This window comes from Macaca thibetana, chromosome 14 (assembly GCF_024542745.1).
Source record: "Macaca thibetana thibetana isolate TM-01 chromosome 14, ASM2454274v1, whole genome shotgun sequence".
In the NCBI taxonomy this organism is placed as follows: Eukaryota; Metazoa; Chordata; class Mammalia; order Primates; family Cercopithecidae; genus Macaca; species Macaca thibetana.
Window position 1 is genome coordinate 70,230,535 of NC_065591.1, and position 21,759 is coordinate 70,252,293.

Consider the following 21,759-nt stretch of genomic DNA (forward strand, 5'->3'; position numbering starts at 1 on the left):
CTAATCTGTTTTTCCTCCTCCCTTCTGACATGATAGTGTAGGGAGCTCCTCAGACCCATTCCTCAGTGAAATGGGTAAAAGTTATTAAAAAAAAAATTTTTTTTTTAATCCAACCATTTAAAGACTCTAGAAATGGTCTTAAGGGTATACAGTAAATGAAGAAACACCTATTCAAAAAAATCTACTAAAGCTCAGTGAGGACAAGGAGAGTCTATAGTGTCTGAAACAGAGCCCTCTTCCTCCTTTCCCCTTGCAGCTTGGTATAACAGAAACTCTACCCCCCCAATTATAGCCAAGATCACAGGGCTCTAGCAAGAGGTGCAGCATGCAGGCATTTCTGCCCCTTCTCTCAGCCACCTGTAGCTGAGGCTAAGTTCTGGGCAAGTGTGGCTGAGAGGCAGAGCCATCCCCAGCCCTAATGGGGGATGGAGGCTCCACCTGGGGCGTGGTGCCCCAGAGTACACTAGGGTCCTGACTGCTTTTGCCCCAGATCCTGGGGTGTGGGTTCCATGCCAGGAGAGACAAGCCAAGAAACCTGGGCTGCTGCCTCTTGCTCCACTGAACACTCAGCTCCTAAATCAGGATGTCTTGTAGTAAGAATGATCCATTGTCCCTTCCGCCAGCACTGGAGCCTGGCTCCAACATTGACTGGGCAGAGAAGCAGGCCATAAAACGGAGCTCCAAATCGTTACCCAAAGGAACTGACTTCATTGCAACAAAGTATGTAAAAGTCCAAACTGAAGGGTGCTCTCCAGAATGGTGGTTGTGATGAAAGGCACACTGAAAGATTCATTGGCAATAAAGACTAAACTGTAGAGTTCCTTGTGTGCTGGAAAGAAACAGAAACACCTGGGAAGAGCCCTTTTGGGGTCAGAACAAATCTCAAACACTGCCCTCGAAAACTATCTTCACAAAGGAGTATAAATTTGATTGGATCAGTTTGTGAAGCTATTTATGCCCCAGGACGTTGAAAACAATAGTACAATCAGTCTGCGAGTAATGGAGCTTAAGAGGCGGGTGTGGTCAGGGGAAAAGACAGCCAAAGAAAGCTCTACCAAAACCAGCGCCATCCTTATTGTGGGCATACTCAAGGCTATTCCCCCTAAGAGGCAGCATTAGAGGCTTCACACTGGTAGGGGGTGGGAGGGAGGAGAGGAGAAAGACTTGTATCTAGAATATATAAAATACCTCCTACAGTCTCAACAACAAAAAGACAACCCAATTAAAAAATGGGCGAAAGACTTAAATAGACATTTTTCCAAAGAAGAGAAATAAATGGTCAATATGTACATAAAAGATGTTCAATATCCTTAGTCATGTTAAATAAGCCACTGTTTTAGGCTAAGCTACTGCATTAGGCATAGTGCAGTAATGGAGTCACTCACACTAAAGTTCCATATCATCAAACTGAAACTGAGTTATTATCTGGCATTCCTAGAAATCAGAAGAGGGAGATGGCTGAATTTCTCAAGCAGGCCACTTTCAATCAGCATGATAACAAAGTTCCCTCCACCTTTAATCCTTACAACAAAATGTCACCTGAAGTGACCTGATGTTAACCAATGAGTTATTTTCCTATTGTTCTGTTTCCCTGTTCCCACCTTGCGCCTTACAAGGAAAGTTACTTTAAAGTGACCAATCTACTTCTTGTTCTTTGTTTGTATTTCCTTCAGTCATTTTCTGTCTATAAAACCAAGCTCCTCTGGTCAGCTCACAGGAATGCATTCTATTTTACAGAATGAAGCGTTAGCCCACTCTAGAATTGTTAAATGAAGAAATTTCAATTTTAAAAAATTTGTTGTAATTTTGTCTTTTGATAGTCATTAGGAAAATGCAAATCAAAGACACAATAATATACCACTTTACATGCATCAGTATTATTTATAATCAAAGAAACTGAAAATAACAAGCATAGGCTAGGATGCAGGGAAAGTAGAAGACTCAAAATGCTGCGGCCACTTAGAAAAACAGCTTGGCAGTTTTTTTAAATGTTGAACTTAAGGGTTACAACATGACCCAGAAATTCTACCCAAGAGAAACTAAATCATAAATTCATCCACACAAAAACTTTTCAAAAATGTTCATAGCAGCATTATTCATAATGAAACAGGTTAATGGTTATGCAGAAACAATACAAATGTCCATTAAGTGATAAATCAATAAACAAAACATGATACATCCAGAAAATGGACCAGCTGGATATAAAAAGGAATGAAGTACTGATACATACTACAACAGGGATGAACCTCAAAAACTTTACACTAAGTGAAAGAAGCCAAACACAAAAGACCATACATCGTACGATTCCATTTATATGAAAAGTTTCAGAAGAGACAAATCCACAGAAAGCAGATTTGTGGTTACCTAGAGCTAAGGGTAGGAATGGCAAGGGGCTGCTACTGGGTACAGTTTATTTTTGGGGTGATGAAAATGTCCTCAAATTAGATCGTGGTGATTGGCTGTACAACCAACCCTGTGAACATACAGAAAATCAAGGAACTATACACAGTTGTGCATTGCTTGAGGGGGACACGTTCTAAGAAATGCATCACTAGGTAATTTCACTGTTGTGCAAACATCACAGAGTCTATTTACACACAGACCCGGTATATCCTACTACCCCCAGGCTACAAACCTGTATAACATGTTACTGATACTACTGAATAGTTTGGCAACTGTAACACAATGGTAAGCATGTGTGTATGTAAACATATCTAACTATGGAAATGGTACAGTAAAAATACAGTATTATAATCTTACGGTATCACCATGGTATATGTTGTGATCTGTCATTGCAAAGTTGCTATGCGGCACATGACTACACTTTCATATTTTATGGTATGTGAGATATGTTCCAATAAAATAGTTTTTAAAAAACCCTGCTCCAGGCCGGGTGGGGTGGCTCATGCCTGTAATCCCAGCACTTTGGGAGGCCCAGGCGGGTAGATCACCTGAGGTCAGGAGTTTGAGACCAGCCTGGCCACAATGGTGAAATCCCGTCTCTACTAAAAATACAAAAATTAGCTGGGCATGGTGGCAGGCGCCTGAAATCACAGCTATTCGGGAGGCTGAGGCAGGAGAATTGCTTTACCCGGGAGGTGGAGGTTGCAGTGAGCCGAGATTATGCCACTGCACTCCAGCCTGGGAAACAAGAGACTTTGTGTCAAAACAAAAAACAAAAAACAAAACAAAACAAAACAAAAAAAACACCAAAAACAACCCTGCTCCATCTCATTCCTAAAGCTGTCCAACTTTATTTCCTATGATTCACCAATATGAACCTTCTCATCCATTTCTCCACCCAGAGTCTAATTAAAAACCCCTATACTTCATTTTATTTTATTTTTTATTTTAGGTTTGGGGATACATGTGAAGGTCTGTTACATACACATGTGTCATGGGGGTTTGTTGTACACATTATTTCATCACCCAGGTATTAAGCTCAGGACCCAATAGTTATCTTTTCTGCACCTCTCCCTCCTCCCATCCTCCCCCCTCAGGTAGACACCAGGGTCTGTTGTTTCTTTCTTTGTGTTCATAAGTTCTTATCATTTAGCTCCCACTTGTAAGTGAGAACATGCAGTATTTGGTTTTCTGTTCCTGCATTAGTTTGCTAAGGATGATGGCCTCCAGTTCCATCCATGTTCCCCCAAGACATGATCTCATTCCTTTTCATGGCTGCATAATATTCTATGGTGTATGTGTACCACATTTTCTTTATAAAGTCTGTCATTGATGGGCACTTAGATTGACTCAGTATCTTTGCTATTGTGAACAGTGAGGCAATGAACATTTGCGTGCATGTATCTTCATGGTGTGAAAGGAAAATACATCTTGGGGCCCCAAAATCACTAAGCTAAAGGGAAAAGTCAAGCCGGGAACTGCTTGGGCAACTTGCCTCTCACTCTATTCAAAGTCATCCCTCTGCTCACTGAGATAAATGCATATTTGATTGCCTCCTTTGGTGAGGCTAATCAGAAACTTAAAAAGAACACAACCACTAGTCTCTTACCTACCTATGACCTGGAAGCCCCTACCCCATTTTGAGTTGTCCCACCTTTCTGGATCAAACCAATGTTCATCTTACATATACTGATTGATGTCTCATGTCTCCCTAAAATGTATAAAACCAAGCTGTGCTCAGACCACCTTGGGCACGTCGTCAGGACCTCCTGAGGCTGTGTCACAGGCATGCATCCTCAACTTTGGCAAAATTAACTTCCTAAATTGACTGAGACCTGTCAACTTTGGGGTTTACAATATTTGGGCTTCACACTGATAAAATGCTTTATATTCCTCTGCGTATATACCCAGTAATGGGGTTGCTGGGTCAAATGGTAGTTCTGCTTTTAGCTCTTTGAGAAATCACCATACTGCTTTCCACAACGGTTGAACTAATTTATACTCCCTCCAACAGCATATAAGGGTTCCCTTTTCTCTGTAACCTGGCCAACACTGTTATTTTTTTGTTGTTTTTTAATTATCGCCATTGACTGGTGTGAGATGGTATCTCACTGTGGTTTTGATTTGCATTTCTCTAATGATCAGTGATACTGAGCTTTTTTTCATATGCTTGTTGGCCTCATGTATGTCTTCTTTTAAGAAGTGTCTGTTCATGTCCTTTGCACACCCCCTTTTTTCTTTTTTGAGACAAAGTCTCGCTCTGTTGTCCAGGATGGAATGCAGTAGCATGATCTCAGCTCACTGCAACCTGCGCCCCCTGGGTTCAAGCGATTCTTCTGCCTCAGCCTCCTGAGTAGCTGCGATTACAGGCATGTGCCACCACACACAGCTAATTTTTGTATTTTTAGTAGAGACAGGGTTTCACCATGTTGGTCAGGCTGGTCTCGAACTCCTGACCTCAAGTGATCCACCCACCTCGGCCTCCCAAAGTGCTGGGATTATAGGCATGTGCCACCATGTCTAGCCATTTGCCTACTTTTTAATGGGGCTGTTTTTCTCTTCTAAATAAGTTCCTTACAGATCCTGGATATGAGACCTTTGTCAGATGCCTAGTTTGCAAATATTTTCTTCCATTCTGTAGGTTGTGTGTTTATTCTGTTGACAGATTCTTTTGCAGTGCAGAAGCTCTGAAGTTTAATTAGATCCAATTTGCCAATTTTTGTTTTTGTTGCAATTGCTTTTGATGTCTGTCATGAAATCTCTGCCAGAATGGTATTGCCTAGGTTGTCTTCCAGGGTTTTTATAGTTTTGAGTTTTACATTTAAGTCTCTTTAATCCATCTTGACTTGATTTTTGTACATGATGTAAGGAAGAGGTCCAGCTTCAATCATCTGCATATGGCTAGTCAGTTGTCCCAGCACCATTTATTAAATAGGGAGTCTTTTCCTCATTGCTTGTTTTGTCAGCTTTGTGGAAGATCAACTGTCTGTCATAGATGTGTGGCCTTATTTCTGGGTTCTTTATTTTGTTCCATTGGTCTATGTGCCTGTTTTTGTACCAGTACCACGCTGTTTTGGGAGTGTAGCCTTGTAGTATAGTTGGGTAACATGATTCTTCCAGCTTTGTTCTTTTTGCTTAGGATTGCCTTGGCTATCTGGGCTCTTTTTTGGTTCCATATAAATGTTAAAATAATTTTTTCTAGTTCTGTGAGGAATGTTGTTGGTAGTTTGCTATGAACAGCATTCAATCTGTAATTTGCTTTGGGTGGTATAACCTTTTTAATGATATTGATTCTTCCTATTCATGAGCATGGGATATTTTTCCATTTGTTTGTATCTTCTCTGATTTCTTTGAGCAGTGTTTTATAATTCTCATGTAGAGCTCTTTCACCTCCCTGGTAAAGTGTATTCCTAGGGGTGTGTGTGTCAACTGTGAACGGGACTGACTTTCTGCTTTGGCTCTCAGTTTGGTTGTTGTTGGTATATAGGAATGCTAGTGATTTTTGTATACTGATTTTGTATCCTGCAACTTTGCTTAAGTTATTTACCAGCTGAAGGAGCTTTTGGGCCAAGGCTGTGGTTTTCTCTAGATATAGAATCCTGTCGTCTGCAAACAGAGATGGTTTGACTTCCTCTCTTCCTATTTAGATGCGCTTTATTTATCTTGACTGAATGCTGTGGCTAGGACTTCCAATACTATGTTGAAGAGAAGTGGTGAGGGCATCCTTGTCTTCTGCTGGTTTTCAAGAAGAATGCTTCCAGCTTTTGCCCATTCGGTATAATGTTGGCTGTGGGTTTGTCATAGATGGCTCTTATTATTTGCAGGTATGTTCCTTCAATATCTAGTTTATCGAGAGTTTTTAACATGAAAGAATGCTGAATTATATCAAAAGCCTTTTCTCCATCTATTGAGACAATCATGTTTATGTGATGAATCACACTGATTGATTTTTGTATGCTGAAGCAAACTTGCATCCCAGCAATGAAGCTTACTTCATGGTGGATTAAATTTCTGATGTGCTGCTGGATTCAGTTTGCAAGTATTTTGTTGAGGATTTCTGCATCAATGTTCATCAAGGTTATTGGCCTGATATTTTCTTTTTTTGTTGTGTCTCTCCCAGGTTTTGGTAACAAGATGATGCTGGCCTCACAGAATGAGTTGAGGAGAAGTCCCCCCTCCACAACTTTTTGGAACAGTTACTGTTAGAATGGTACCAGCTCTTCATTGTACATCTGGTAGAATTCCGCAATGAATCCATCAGGTCCTGGGCTTCTTTGGTTGGTAGGCTATTTATTACTTATTCAGTTTTAGAGTTTGTTATTAGTCTGTTCAGAGAATCAATGTTTTCCTGGCTCAGTCTTCAGAGGGTGTATGTTTCCAGCAATTTAGAGGTGTTCGTAGTAGTTTCTGATGGTTGTTTATGTCTGTGGGGTCAGTAGTAACATTCCCTTTGTCATTTCTAATTGTGTTTATTTGATCTTCTCTCTTTTCTTCTTAATTAGTCTAGCTAGTGGCCTATCTTACCAATTTTTTCAAAAAACCAACTCCTGGATTTGCTGATACTTTGAATGTTTTTTTGTGTCTCAGCTTCCTTCAGTTCAGCTCTGATTTTTGTTACTTCTCATCTTCTGCTAGCTTTGGGGTTGATTTGTTCTTCTCTAATTCTTTCCATTGTGAAGTTAGGTTGTTAATTTGAAACCTTTCTAACTTTTTGATGTGGGCATTTAGTGCTATGATTTTCCCTCTGAACACTGCCTTACTTGTGTCCTAGAGATTTTGGTATGTTCTACCTTTGTTCTCATTATTTTCAAAAAACTTTATGATGTCTGTCTTAAATTCATTATTTACCCAAAAGTTATTCAGGAACATGTTGTTTAGTTTCCCTGTAATTGTATGATTTTGAATGATTTTCATTGTGTTGACTTCTATTTTTATTATGCTGTGGTCTGAGAGTGCGTCTGGTATGCTTTCAGTTGTTTTACATTTGTTGAAGAATGTTTTATGTCCAATTATGTGGTTGGTTTTAGAGTATGTGCCATGTGACGACAAGAAGAATGTATATTGTCTATACTTCATTTTAATTCTCTGATTCTTCTTACATTGTTGTTCTTACCTGGAATATTCTCCCTAAGGTACAGTCAGGTCACATATTCATTCTGAAGGTTTTTCTGACCAAGTCAATCCTCAGTGACCTACCTCATTTTCCTCTAGATTCCATACCACTTATAACTGGTAACACTATATCCTCAAATGTCTACATAAAGCAATTCCACCTTATTTTCCATCAACTTCTAGTCATACTGAAAACCATGGAACTGTATACAGTTGTGCATCGCTACCAAGCCGAAAACTAAGATCTTCATATCACCTTCTGAGAAGTCAGAAGAGGAATAACAGCCACATCACCAAAGAGAACAGTTTTAGCCAGCATAAGGAAGTCCCCTTTGCTTTAACCTTCACAAGAAAAATAACTTTGTAAAGACCAATTGTTTTTTGTTTCTGCTTTCCTCAGCCTTTTTCTGTCTATAAAACTAGCCTCTTCTGTTTTATAGAATGAAGTGTTGCCTGATTCTTGAATGGCAAATGAAAGTCAATTAAGATCTTTAAACTAAATTTGTAGTAATTTTGTATTTGACAGCCACAACCTATAATTCTTGTCTTAATCTCTTTTCATCTCCTCAAAGACAAACTTATTGTTCCAAATTACAAAGACCAAATCTAATTTTGGGAACTCAGCCAGGGCCTTAGGACAAAGGGGAAAAAGTGTACAAACAAGGAATTTTGTAGGATAAGTAACATCAAGAGTGAATGAAAAGTATGCTCCTTCCCTCATCAACTGCTGCCAACTCACTGGCTTGACAGGATAGAAACTCATCTACATCTTTATAGCAAAGCATCTTGAACACAGACGGCACCAAATGTCCGTTAATAACAAATGCCTTGAAGGAAACTTCTTATGATGTATTCAGTAGTCCTCAAATCTTAACAAATATTAAAGTCTTAAAGCAGGAAATGGAGATGAGGGAAAGGAAAAGTAAAATGACAGGGCATGCATTCACTTCTCAACAGAACATTAGAAGTGCACATTCTTAACTGTGTTTTTTCAAGGTGACCTCTTAAAGCTGCCCTCTTATCTGTAAACACAGTACTTAATGACACTTCACTTCTGTCAGAGAAAAAATGTGCACCATTATGAGAAGCAAGAATTTAAATATGAAAGCCCACCTCCTCCTAAAAGGGGTACCAAAATTCAAATTCCTATGCTTCTACAGGCAGCCAGGAGGAAATCAACACAATGAATCTTGGAAGTGAGGTATGTGAGGTGGGTAAGAAGGAGCTCCGCTTTCAAAGGATAGAGGGTTGGCAGGGACAGAAGACAAGTCTTTGTAGTTGAACTTCTGAGAGCAACAAAGACAGTAGGTCAACACAGCATAAAAGCCAGACAGCACAGATCAGCTGAAACCTGAGCTAGATCCTGACTGTAGAAGCCTAGGATCAATGAATTCAAGAATTTCTCTTTCTGGTACTCTGCATAGGCAAATTTAATCCCACAAATTCCTTTCCCTGGCTCTGAAATAATATGAACATAGTACACTTCTCATTTGTTTAGCTTCAGAAATGTATTTTTTTCCTCTTCCTATTTATTCACACTTATCTGGTAACTTGTCTTAGGTTATTTAGAGGCCAAGATACATATATACACATACATGTATCTTAGTCTCTTCATTAATTCCTTTTTATTCATAAAGACTCCTATAAATTATACCTTTTTTCCCCAGTCATTTATTGAATATTCAGTGGTTTAGACTAAGGGATTTAGAAAAGTATGTACAGTGAGTAATTCTTGGCTTCAGTATGCAGAAAATTAAAGTGCCAAGAGAAAATAAACACCTAGAAGAGAATGTTTTCCAGAGTTTACATATGGTTATTTTGTCATCTGCTTCCTTCTTTGAACTCATATATACAAATGCTAATACCCCCACTCTAAATGTTCAACAAGGCATTTTTATTCTGTTTTTTGCAGAATGCTGATCAACATCAAGATTTCTTCCAGTCATGTATAATGAAGACAGCATTTGATTACCATTCTGAATGACTTCAACATATCAGGGCAACTTCTCCCAGAGAATACTTTATTCAATAATATAAAGAAGCACCACCATTATTAAGAGTCAGAAAGGGCCGGGCGCGGTGGCTCACACCTGTAATCCCAGCACTTTGGGAGGCCGAGACGGGAGGATCACGAGGTCAGGAGATCGAGACCATCCTGGCTAACATAGTGAAATCCCGTCTCTACTAAAAATACAAAAAAAAAAATTAGCCGGGCGTGGTGGCGGGCGCCTGTAGTCCCAGCTACACAGGAGGCTGAGGCAGGAGAATGGCATGAACCCAAGGGGCAGAGCTTGCAGCAATCTGAGATCGCGCCACTGCACTCCAGCCTGGGCGACAGAGCGAGACTCCGTCTCAAAAAAAAAAAAAAAAGAAACAAAAAAAAGAGTCAGAAAGCACTGAACCAGAGAAAGCAGTTACATACAAATTTTGTCATTTGATAGAATCAACCAAATATATAAACAAGAATCCTGACATCTTAAAGATAAAGAAATCAGTAAACAAATAAAAGAAGTACCAAAGCACCACTCATGATCATACCATTCTCTCTGTCCATTATTATACAACTGGTCAATGATTTTAAATAGCTATCAAACTGGTAAACACAAGGTTTTCAACTGTCTCCAATAAGAAAAACTGATAACTTAAAAAATATCTGCAGTAAGGGCAGGCTGACAATGCCTGACATATACAAGGAACACAAAAAATGATTGCTAGACAAATTAAAGGGCCTTCATGGGATGAAGAGAACGTAAATCATTCTTATGAAAAAATGTTTTTTAAAAGACTTTGAAAAAGAAAATGATATTCACATGTATACTCTTCTATTTTTATTTATCTTTTCAAATACGATCTATGTCCACAAATATTAACTGTGGATTGAGTCTGCATAAGAGAGCTTAAAATCCTCATTTACCTCTTCAAATTTCTCTAGTTCACCAATTCACTGTAACTTAAGAAAAGTAAATAGAGTGCTAAATTAAAAATTCACTCTTGGCCAGGCGTGGTGGCTCACGTCTGTAATCCCAGCACTTCGGGTGGCTGACGTGGGCAGATTACAAGGTCAAGAGATCGAGAACATCCTGGCCAACACAGAGAAAACCCGTCTCTACTAAAAATACAAAAATTAGCTGGGCGTTGCGGCGCACACCTATAGTCCCAGCTACTCGGGAGGTTGAGGCAGGAGAATCACTTGAATCCGGGAGGCAGAGGTTGCAGTGAGCTGAGATCACACCACTGCACTCCAGCCTGGCCACAGAGTGAGACTCCGTTTCAAAAAAATAAAAAAATAAAAAAACCCCAAAAATTCACTCTTACCTGTCACAGTGTAAGACGGCTGGTAATACAGGAAATCAGACTGGTTTGAATTGTCTAGGTAAGTTTTTCAAGGATTTTTATTGACAATTTCAGGTGCTGCTCATAGTCTTCTGTCCACAAAACTAATATTAAATTTCAGACCCTCAGAGGAAAACTATTAAACAACAATGTGCCCCTCAAGATGGGAAGCAAAACTTACTTCAAGTTGAAAAAGTTCTCCAGCTCCCTCAGAGTCATTGGATGTGATTATTGGAGTATGAATATGTACAAAGCCACTGTCCTGAAAAAGAAAACCACAGTTTTCAAGATATTTGCATATTCAACAATTCCAAGAACACACATCCTCTTATAGTATTAAAATGGCACAGTAAGCAAATGCTGTATCAAATCCCTCCCTAATCCCCCAAATACTAAGAATACTGAAAATCAGTTGAGTGTTTTAACTACACACAGGGGCACAAATAATTTTATTCAGGAACACACTTAGACATTAACCAGTCCAATCTCTTCATTTCAAAGATAAGGAAGTTAAGGCCCAGACAGATTTAGTGACTTTCCACAAGTTACATAATTAGTCAGTGGATAAGCCAGGACTAGAACCTAGGTCTTCATGCTCTCTCTTTAGTACTATATTCTCTTCCCTTTTCTATAACATTTTGGTGGTGATTTAACAAACAGGTACACACACTCTAGGCTAGTGCATAATGATGTTACCCACATTGCTAGGGGAATACAAAGCAATTAGTATAAACTTATCTTGAAATATGACCTCAATTGTAATGAACCAACAAAAAAGGAGAAAAAGTAGACAAATAGAGACTGAATAAACAAACAGCAAAAAAGGGCAGAAATGATCTTTAGGAAGTCTCTGTCACTAAACCGATGGGCCAATGGACTCCACATGGCACAGGCAGTGTACTTCCTTTGCCTGAAGGAATATTCTGAGCAGCAGCAATCCATCCACTACTGAGGTCCCCAATTGCAGCCCTTCCAAACAAAAATCTGAGACTATTTCCATTACAGAACCACAAAAGCTGTTGCTAGTCAGACTGATACAACCCAGCAACTTCAAGGTTATGCTTCTTTCATTTTGATTATGGGTGTAAGCAAAAGGTTACACACAGTGTAGATGTTTGCAGGGTAGGACTGCAGGTAATAAAAAGTGAATTTATAATAGAAAGGCAGGATGGAATATGCTTAATGCAAAATGTTGGCCTTGGAATCAATACAACAAATTATTATATGCATATCTCTGCCAAGTTTGGTGGAGTGTAGATTGTCTCTATGCATTACTAGGGATGTCCCAAATATGACCCTTCTCAAATTCAAGTATTCCGGCTATAATACAAAATATTCAGTCAACAACTTGCCTTATGATGTGTACTGATAAAATATTCAAGCTCTAAATTAGCAGTCTCAGAAAGTTATTAAAATATACACTTAACCTGACAGCAACATGCCTAGAGGTGCTGCACAGAGCACATTATAGAAAACCAATAAAATCTGATCAATAACATTACCGCATAAAATTTTTATCTCCTAGGAACCAAGAATCATGGATGTGAAACATTTATTCCACATGAATGTAGGCAACTATGAACATGAGTGCAGTAAACAAAGAGAGGAAGTGAAAAATCCAAAGGAAACGAGGGTGGGGAAGGGGAGGTGGAGAGGGAGGAGAAAATTTAACGGCTAAACATGATTGCCCAAGTTAGAACTGGTCAAATGCCACAAGAAACAGCAGTGTAAACCTTATGAAAATAACTGTATCAGATTTTTTAAAAATCACACACCTAGTGGGAATTATTTTTAATACTTAACTGATGCTAAACATTACAAAAGGGCCCAGCAGCTTTCGCTGCTTTAAAACTGCAAGACTTATCAAAGTTCCTAACATTACCAAACGCTAATAAAGGAGAGAGTACAAAGGAAGAATAATACAGTCGTGCAAACAAAGTCCAAAAAAGTGAAAGTGGGTAGGGGAGTAAAAAGAAAAAAAGGAAAGTAAATAGCAAGGAGTGGTTAAGTATTGTCACTATGTGCCTCAAATAGGTTTCCAGTGTCACTTACTTATACTGTCCCACAGCAAAGGGGTTCCTAAGTAGAGTACATGAGGGCCAGAGAAGGGGCCAAAAATAAAAGCAAACACTTTCACCCGATTTTTCAGATTCCTCCCATCACCTCCAAGTATATAAATATTTTAACACACATTCTAAAACCAGATATTTTATAAGACTCTGAGTATCCCAAAATTAGAAAGTTCATACATTACAGCCCATATACACCACTAAGAGAAGACTAATAAACTATCTTTTTCTTTCACATGTAACTGAAATAACTATCTTTCACATGTAACTGAAATAACTATCATTTAATCAGAATCAACAAAAAAGGAAACGTGAAAGGAATTGCTAGCCACAGGCAGGCCATAGACAACACAAACTGACAGCAAGAAGAGATTTTAAAAATCCATAAAGAGGCTAGGCGCAGTGTCTCAAGTCCTGTAATCCCAGCACTTTGGGAGGCTGAGATGGGCGAATCACCTGAGGTCAGGAGTTTAGAGACCAGCCTGACCAATGTGGCGAAACCCGGTCTCTACTAAAAAATACAAAAATTAGCCCGGTGTGGTGGTGCACACCTGTAGTCCCAGATACTCGGGAGGCTGAGGCAGAGGTTGCAGTGAGCTGAGATCACGCCACTGCGCTCTAGCCTGGGTGACACAGCAAGACTGTCTCAAAAAAAAAAACCCAAACAAACAAACAAACAAACAAAAAACATAAAAAGCAGTCACAGGAACTCAAAGGCATAGCAATTTGGAGACCTTCTACACAAAGGTAAAGAATACTCCACATAGGCTGGGCACAGTGGTTCACATCTGGACCTAGCTCTTTGGTTGGTCCAGGCAGGATTGCTTGGGCCTAGGAGTTCAATACCAGCTTCGGCAACACAGTGAGATCCCATCTCTACAAAAAATACACTTTAAAAAACTAGACAGGCATAGTGGTGCATGCCTGTAGTCCCAGTTACTTGGGAGGCTGAAGTAGGAGGACTGCTTGGGCCTGGGGGATCAAGGTGGCAGTAAGCCATGATTGCACCACTGCACTCCAGCCCCGGCAACAGTATGAGACCTCATCTCAAAACAACAACAACAATAACAACAAAAATACTTCACAGAGTCAGTGGCAGGCTTTGAAAACGCTGCCATGCAGAGGAGAACAATCCCTGATACTCACAGGAAGAACCTCGACTCATTGAGAAAGAAAGAGCGGAATCTTTTTTACTGGCTCACTAAGGAAGACAGGAAAGTAAGTAATCCATTTTAGGAACACTTCCACTGGAATTTAGAAAAAACTGGTGCCTAAAGAGAAAATTCCTCAGTTATTTCAGAAACTTGGCTTTTTTGAATGACTCATTCCTTGAGGATTCTAAATAGCCAAGTTTTAGTACATAACAAGTGTGTCAGTTTTATGAGCAAACAAGGTTATACAAAAAATATTTTTCATACTCAAACCAAGAAATAACCTTAGATCCTTAAAGTGTCTTAAAAGTACTGTTCAAGTTTCTATTTCTCCCCACATTTCTATAATTTAATTAACAAAACTGAAACTTACAAAAATTTATTTGGAGGCTTAACATCTTTTCGCAAACCCAAAGTAACACATCAAAGAAACACTACAAAATACTAGGTAACATATAACCATTACTTAATATGCCTCATAGTACTCCAGAAAGGCTTCTTTAAACAACTGAATCCTAAGTATCACACACAAAGGTAGATAAGTATCACACATAAAGGTAGGTAACAGAATTATATTCTCCACGTCTTTACAATTACTAAGTGAATTTATTACTACTCAAAAAGTGTCTATTTTTGTAACTACTCTATCACGAATGGTACTAAAATTCAAGTTATTTCCAACCACTTGAATTTTTTTTTTTTTTTTTGAGACAGAGTCTCACTCTGTCGCCAGGCTGGAGTGTAGTGGCGCAATCTCAGTTCACTGCAACCTCCACCTCCCGGGTTCAAGCGATTCTCCTGCCTCAACCTTACAAGCAGCTGGGACTACAGGCGCACACCACCATGCCCAGCTAAGTTTTGTATTTTTAGTAGAGGTGGGGTTTCACCATGTTGGCCAAGATGGTCTCGATCTCTTGACCTCGTGATCTGCCTGCCTCAGCCGCCCAAAGTGCTGAGAATTCAGGTGTGAGCCACAGCTCTCAGTCATGAATGTTTTTCAAATTTTACTTTTAATAATTTTTGGTCAGGTGCGGTGCCTCACCTGAGGCACACACACACATTTATTATTATTATTATTATTATTATTGAGATGGAATCTCGCTCTGTTGCCCAGGTTGGAGTGCAGTGGCGCAGTCTCTACTCACTGCAAACTCCGCCTCCCGGGTTCAAGCAATTCTTCTACCTCAGCCTCCCGAGTAGCTGGAACTACAGGTGTATGCCGCCATACCCAGCTAATTTTTTTGTATTTTAGTAAAGACGGGGGTTTCACTGTGTTGCCAAGGCTGGTCTCAAACTCCTGAACTCAGGCAATCAGCCCACCTCGGCCTCCCAAAGTGCTAGGATTACAGGTGTGAGTCACCGTGCCTAGTAATAATAACAATTTTTTAAAGACAGGATCTCACTCTCCTGCCCAGGATGGAGTTCAGTGGCGTGAACACGGATCACTGCAGCTTCCACCTCCTGGGCTCAAGTGATCCCCCTGCCTCAGCCTCCTGAGTAGTTGGGACTATAGGCACATGCCACCACGCCTGTTTAATTATTTTTACTAGAGACCAAGTCTGACTATGTTGCCTAGGCTGGCCTCTAACTCCTGGGCTCAAGAGATCCTCCTGCCTCAGCCTCCCAAAGTGCTGGGATTACAGATGTGAACCATTGCACCCTGGCTACTTTATTTTTTTTTTTATTTCAAATTTTTTTTTTAGCTTGTCTTATTTTTTAATTGTTTACATATCTCTAAAAGCTTCAAGTAATAAATACATAGAGTGTTTAGTCTACTTGTCAATACCACCACCTAGTGGCCAAAAGCCTACAAAACCTTCAGAACTAAAGTAGGTCTACTTTATCAGCTGTTGAAGTCACGTGGTTAAAAAACAAAAAGGTATTTTTATGATTGTGTGGTTCAAGCACTACTGAAAATCCACATGGAAACTGCACAGCAAAGTTTCTGACAGCATGTGTAACTGGACGCTTACAAACTATAATGGGATGACACTGCATAATTTGATTTATTTTCCTTTGTTTTATCAAAAGCATATGCCTAAAAGCCATGATGTTCTTTAGCTCTTTCACCAAAAGTTAATCTGAAGAAGCTTTTTCAAGGGGCAAGAACTTTCTTGGCAAGCTATAGCAAGACTGGGGCAACGTGAATCTGGATACAGCCCAAGGGAAGGCTATATCCACTATTACACAACCTCTGCAAATTAGCTAGATCTGGAGAAGTACCACAGGAAGCCTGCAAAACCACGTGGAATAACAATAAACTTTATCTGCTGGATCACTCCTTGCCTTTGGGGCCCTCCCATCCACAGGGAGAAAAGGTCCCTTCACATTAGCAACTTGTCAACCACATTAAACTGTGGCTTTCCCAGGTAGGGGGAAATGGTTGAGAAGCAAAGCTAAAAGAGACAAAATGTCTTTGGTCATTAGATAGACCTACCTGATCAACACCAGTAACTCTTTAAAATTAATGCTTACTTTATACAAAATATAAATCTATGACCAAGATGGAGAAACAGGAAACAACCAAAAACGTAGTAAAACAACAACAACAAAAACAGTAACAATAAAAAGCAAACCCCATGAAACAACAGTTTTCAAGATAACAGGTATCAGGCAACAAAAGCCATCTCTCTCTGAGATAGGAAACAAACATGGTAAACCCCTACCAGTAGACCAGCTTACTACCTTGAGGTCTTCCAGGCCACAGTACAGGGAAGGGTAAAAAGTAAGGTAGAGCCCAGTAGGCTCCCTGAGTTGAAGAGACACAACTCAGAGCCTGGAGAAACCCAAGTGGCTAGAGTTCATACGCTCGAATATCAGAGAGGAGAGAGCTGCAGAGGGCACCCTGGAGTATTAGGTAGATCAGTCCATTTGTGTGAGGAAACTATCCAATGCTAGGGAAAGAACCATCTAAAAAGATTAGAGAAAACAGTGCCCAGTGCTCACATGCTGGCTGGAAAAAGTACCTGTTCCACAAACTAGAAAAACTCATCATTCCCAAGGCCCTAGGTCAGGACCTAAGGAAGGCTTTGCCTCAGTGAGGAATAAACAGTACTAGACTGAGCACTGCTACAGACCTGCTTAACAAATCACATAAGCAAGACCTCAAAGGATCAAAGAGACACCAGTATCTGTGTGCAAACCCAGAGCACCCAACAAGGTAAAATTCACAATGTCTGGTACCCAAAGCTAAGTCATGCAGAGTCAAGAAACCATAACCCAGAATGAAGAGACCTATCAAAACTAACCCATAACTAACAGACATGTTAACATCAGGAGAAAAAGACACAACTGTTCTTAAATAGTTATTAAAACTAGAGTCCATGTTTGAAATGTTAACTAGACATAAAAGACATAAAAATCAGCCTAGGCCAGGCGCAGTGGCTCATGCCTGTAATGAGCACTTTGGGAGGCCAAGGCAGGAAGATCGCTTGAGGCTAGGAGTTGGAGACCAGCCTGGGCAACATAATGAGACCTTGTCTTTATTTATAACAAACAAACGAACAGCCCAAACCAAACATCCAGATATGAAATCTAAATTAAAAGCCCCAGAAATAATAACTACAAAGGTAAATATATAAGATTTTATTTAAATCTCTTTAAAACATAATTGATTGCTTGAATAATAATGATGAATCACAGGATTTATAACATAAGTAAAATGCATAGCAAAAAATAACATAAAGGGGGAAAGAAATATAAGTATGTATTATAAGGTTACTACATTATACGTTAGGTGGTAAAACATCAACTGAAGTCAAAGATGTATACTATAAACCCTAAAGCAGTCACTAAAATAACAAAACAGAGTTATAGTTAAGAGAACAACAAAGAAGGTAAGAAATAAGAAATAATGCCAAAGGCGGTAAAAAAAAAAGAGAAAAAAGAGAACAAAGAACAGATAGGACAATTAGAAATGAAAACAGCAAGATGACTCAAACAAAACCATGTCAATATTCACATTAAATGTATATGATCTAAACACCCAAATTAAGAGAGAGAGATGGATTATCAGACTGGGTATAAAAAGCAAGATCTAACCATATGCTGCCAACAAGAAATGCACTTTAAAATATAAAGATACAAATACATTTGACCCTTCAACAAGATAGATTTAAACTGCATGAGTCTACTTATACCTGGATTTCTCTCAATAAATATATTGGAAAATGTTTTGGAGATTTGCAGCAACGTGAAGAAGTTTGCAGATGAACAGCATAGCCTAGAAATATTTTTTAAATTAAGAAAAAAGTATGCCATGGATGCATAAAATATATGTAGATATTAGTATACGTTGTTTACTACCATAAATATACACAAATCTATTACAGTAAGTTAAAATTTATCAAAACTTACACAAACACAGACCATACAGGGCACCATTTGCAGTAGAGAGAAATGTAAACAAATGTAAAAGTGCAGTATTAAATCATAAATGCATAAAAGTAGTTATATACAGTATGTACAATAATTTCATAGCTACTGTAGTGAGCTCACGTGTTACAAGTACCCACTTAAAACACCCGGTGATGCTAATCATCTCACGAGCAGTTCATCTCTCAGTAAATTATGTGTTGCAGTAAAAAGCAATCTCTTGTAGTTCTCGCATTATTTTTCATCAGTTTCAGCGCAATATCGTAAATCTTAATTAAAACCATGGGACCCATACGAAGTACTACGAGTGAGGCTAGAAGTACTCCCAAGAAGCAGAGAAAAGTCACGACATTAGACGTAAAAGTTTAATTTCTTAATATGTCCTGCAGATTGAGGTCTGCAGCTGCTTGCCATTTCAAGACAAATCCAGCATAAAGACCACTTATGAAATTTTTTCTTAAGAAAAAATAAGGAAATCGTGAAACTGTTGCTACAGCTATGCCAGCAAGTGAGAAAACCTTGCACTTTTTGTGAAATAAAAACTATGTGTTACTCAACTATTTACATTATCAGTAAGACTTCCAGTCAACAGTAAGCTATTAGTTATGTTTTTGGGGAGGCAAAAATTTATACTTGGATTTTTTTTTTTTTGAGACAGAGTCAAGCTCTTGTCGCCCAGGCTGGAGTGCAGTGGTGCGATCTCAGCTCACTGCAACCTCTGCCTCCTGGGTTCAAGCAATTCTCTTGCCTCAGCCTCCTGAGTAGCTGGGATTACAGGCACCCACCACCAAGCCCGGCAGTTTTGTATTTTTAGTAGAGATGGGGTTTCATCATGTTGGTTAGGCTAGTCTCAAACTCCTGACCTCAAGAGATCTGCCTGCCTCGGCCTCCCAAAGTGCTGGGATTACAGGCGTCAGCCACTGCATCCGACCTATGATTGGATTTCTTACTACATAAAGAGTTGGCGCCCCTAACCTCCATGTTGTTCAAGGGTTAACCATGGTTTAAAAGGATGAAAAAAAAAATATCTGCTAACACTAATCAAAGGAAAGTTCTAGTGGTTATAATATCAAAGTAGATTTGAAAGCAAAGATATTAATAGAGATTTTTTAAAAAAGCTTGATAAAACTGATATACCTCTAACCGGGCTAATCAGAAAAAAGAGAGCCACAAGTTATCAATAGGAATGAGACAACATCATCATAGATGCTACAGATATTAAAATAAGGGGATACCTGTAGCTTTACAGCAGTAAGTTTAAAAACTTAAATAAAATGGATCAATTTTTGAAAGACTACCAAAGTTCACTCAAGAAAAAATAGATAAGCTATACAGTTGTGTGACTATTCAAGAAATAAATCACGTGCAGTGACATACACCTGTAGTCCCAGCTACTCAGGGGTGTGAGGCAGGACTGCTTGAGGCCAGGAATTCAAGGCTGTAGGGCACCATGATTGCACCTGTGAATAGCCACTGCACTCCAATCAGGACAACATAACAAGATCCGTCTCTAAATAAATAAATAAATAATTTTGTTGTTGTTGTTTGAGATAGTCTCACTCTGTCACCCAGGCTGGAGTGCAAGTGGCATGATCTCGCTCAAGGCAACCTCTGACTCCTGGGCTCAAGTGATTCTCCTGCTGCAACCTCCCAACTAGCTGGGATTACAGGCACCCACCACCACGCCCAGCTAATTTTTGTATTTTTAGTAGAGATGGGGTTTCAGGCTGCTCTTAAATTCCTGACCTCAAGTGGTCTGCCCATCTCGGCCTCCCAAAGTGCTGGGATTACAGGTGTGAGTCACTGCACCTGGCCAATAAATAATTTTAAAACAAAAAAATGGTAATAACAATTTTCTGGGCATGGTGGCATATGCTTGTAATCCCAGCTACTTGGGAGGCTGAGGGGAGAGGACTGCTTGAGCCCAGGAGTTCAAGACTAGCCAGGTAACACAGTAACTCCCATCTCAAGATAAAATTAAACAAAATAAAGTTAAAAAGAAATTGAAATTGTAGATAAAAACTGTACCCCCCCACTGGAAAAAAAAAGACATATTTGAAAGTACACACTGAGATGAATTTACTAGTGAATTCTCCACATTTAAGAAAGAAATAATCATAACTGTATGGATAACTGTGTAATTTTACTTTTAGAAAAGATAAAGGGAGAGAATATCCCAAACTCACTGAATGAGGTCAACCTTACCCTGATACCAAAACCAGACAAAGACATTAGAAGAAAACAAAACTACAGAATAATATCGTGAGGCAAAATTCTAATCGAAGTTATAGCAAATTGAATCCAACAAAATATTAAAAGAATACATCTGTAATATCATATACCTATATTATTAATATATTAATGTAAGAATTTTTTTTTTGGAGATGGAGTCTCACTCTGTTGCCCAGGCTGGAGTGCAGTGGCACAATCTCGGCTCACTGCAACCTCCACCTCCCGGGTTCAAGTAATTCTCCTGCCTCAGCCTCCCCAGTAGCTGGGATTACAGGCACTCACCACCACGTCCAGCTAATTTTTTGTATTTTTAGTAGAGACGGGGTTTCACCATATTGGCCGGGCTGATCTCGAACTCCTGCCCCCGGGTGATCCACCCACGTCGGCCTCCCAAAGTGCTGGGATTACAGGCATTAACCACTGTGCCCAGCCAATGTAAGACATCTATATTAGAATATATCTATATTCCTAGAAATGCTGGGTTAGTTTAACATTCAAAAATTAATCAATGTAATTCAGCATTACAAAAAAAACCCATAGGTTATCTCAAAAGATGCAGAAAAAACTGACAAAACCCAATACCCATTCCTGATAAAACTCAGCAAACAGGGAAGAGGAGGGAACTTTCTCAACCAAATTCAGAGCATCTATTAAAACCTACAGCTAACATCACACTTAGTGGTAAAGGGAACAAACTGCTGATACACATAACAACATGGATGAATCTCAATAATTATGCCAAGTGAAAAAAGACAGACAAAAAACAGTATATGCTGAATGATTTCATTTACATAAAACTCTAGAAAAACGCAAGCTAATGCATAGGAACAGGAAGTGGATTGTGGTTGCGTGGGGATGAAGGGAAATAAGGAGGGAGAGGAGGTATAACCCAGGGTCAGGAGGGAACTTTTAGGATCTTACCTTAAAGAAAGAATGAATAGCAGCTGTGGCTTCACTGCGAATCCTCAGTATAGAACCCAGAACGTTAGTCCTACACCTAAAGTGAGGGTATTGTCTCAGGTACTCCAGAGGATGCCTCTCTTTATATTTGATGGGGAAAGCCTGCCAATAAATGAAAAGAACAA

At 39.3% G+C, this 21,759-nt stretch overlaps 2 protein-coding genes across 4 annotated transcripts in view; both read right to left on the bottom strand.

Annotated features, from left to right (window-relative positions):
* KCTD21 (potassium channel tetramerization domain containing 21) overlaps positions 1 to 21,759 on the bottom strand; it is a 540,409-nt gene that overhangs the window by 378,337 nt on the left and 140,313 nt on the right. The gene's annotated exons all lie outside the window — the stretch shown is intronic.
* Positions 1 to 21,759, bottom strand: part of NARS2 (asparaginyl-tRNA synthetase 2, mitochondrial) — a 137,449-nt gene that overhangs the window by 107,156 nt on the left and 8,534 nt on the right. For all 3 annotated transcript variants that reach the window (XM_050757484.1, XM_050757486.1, XM_050757485.1), the window contains exons 4-5: positions 21,596 to 21,736; positions 11,030 to 11,110 (exon numbers count right to left, since the gene is read on the bottom strand). In XM_050757484.1, coding sequence (XP_050613441.1) covers positions 11,030 to 11,110; positions 21,596 to 21,736 — 222 coding nt within the window. The remainder of the gene's footprint in view (positions 1 to 11,029; positions 11,111 to 21,595; positions 21,737 to 21,759) is intronic.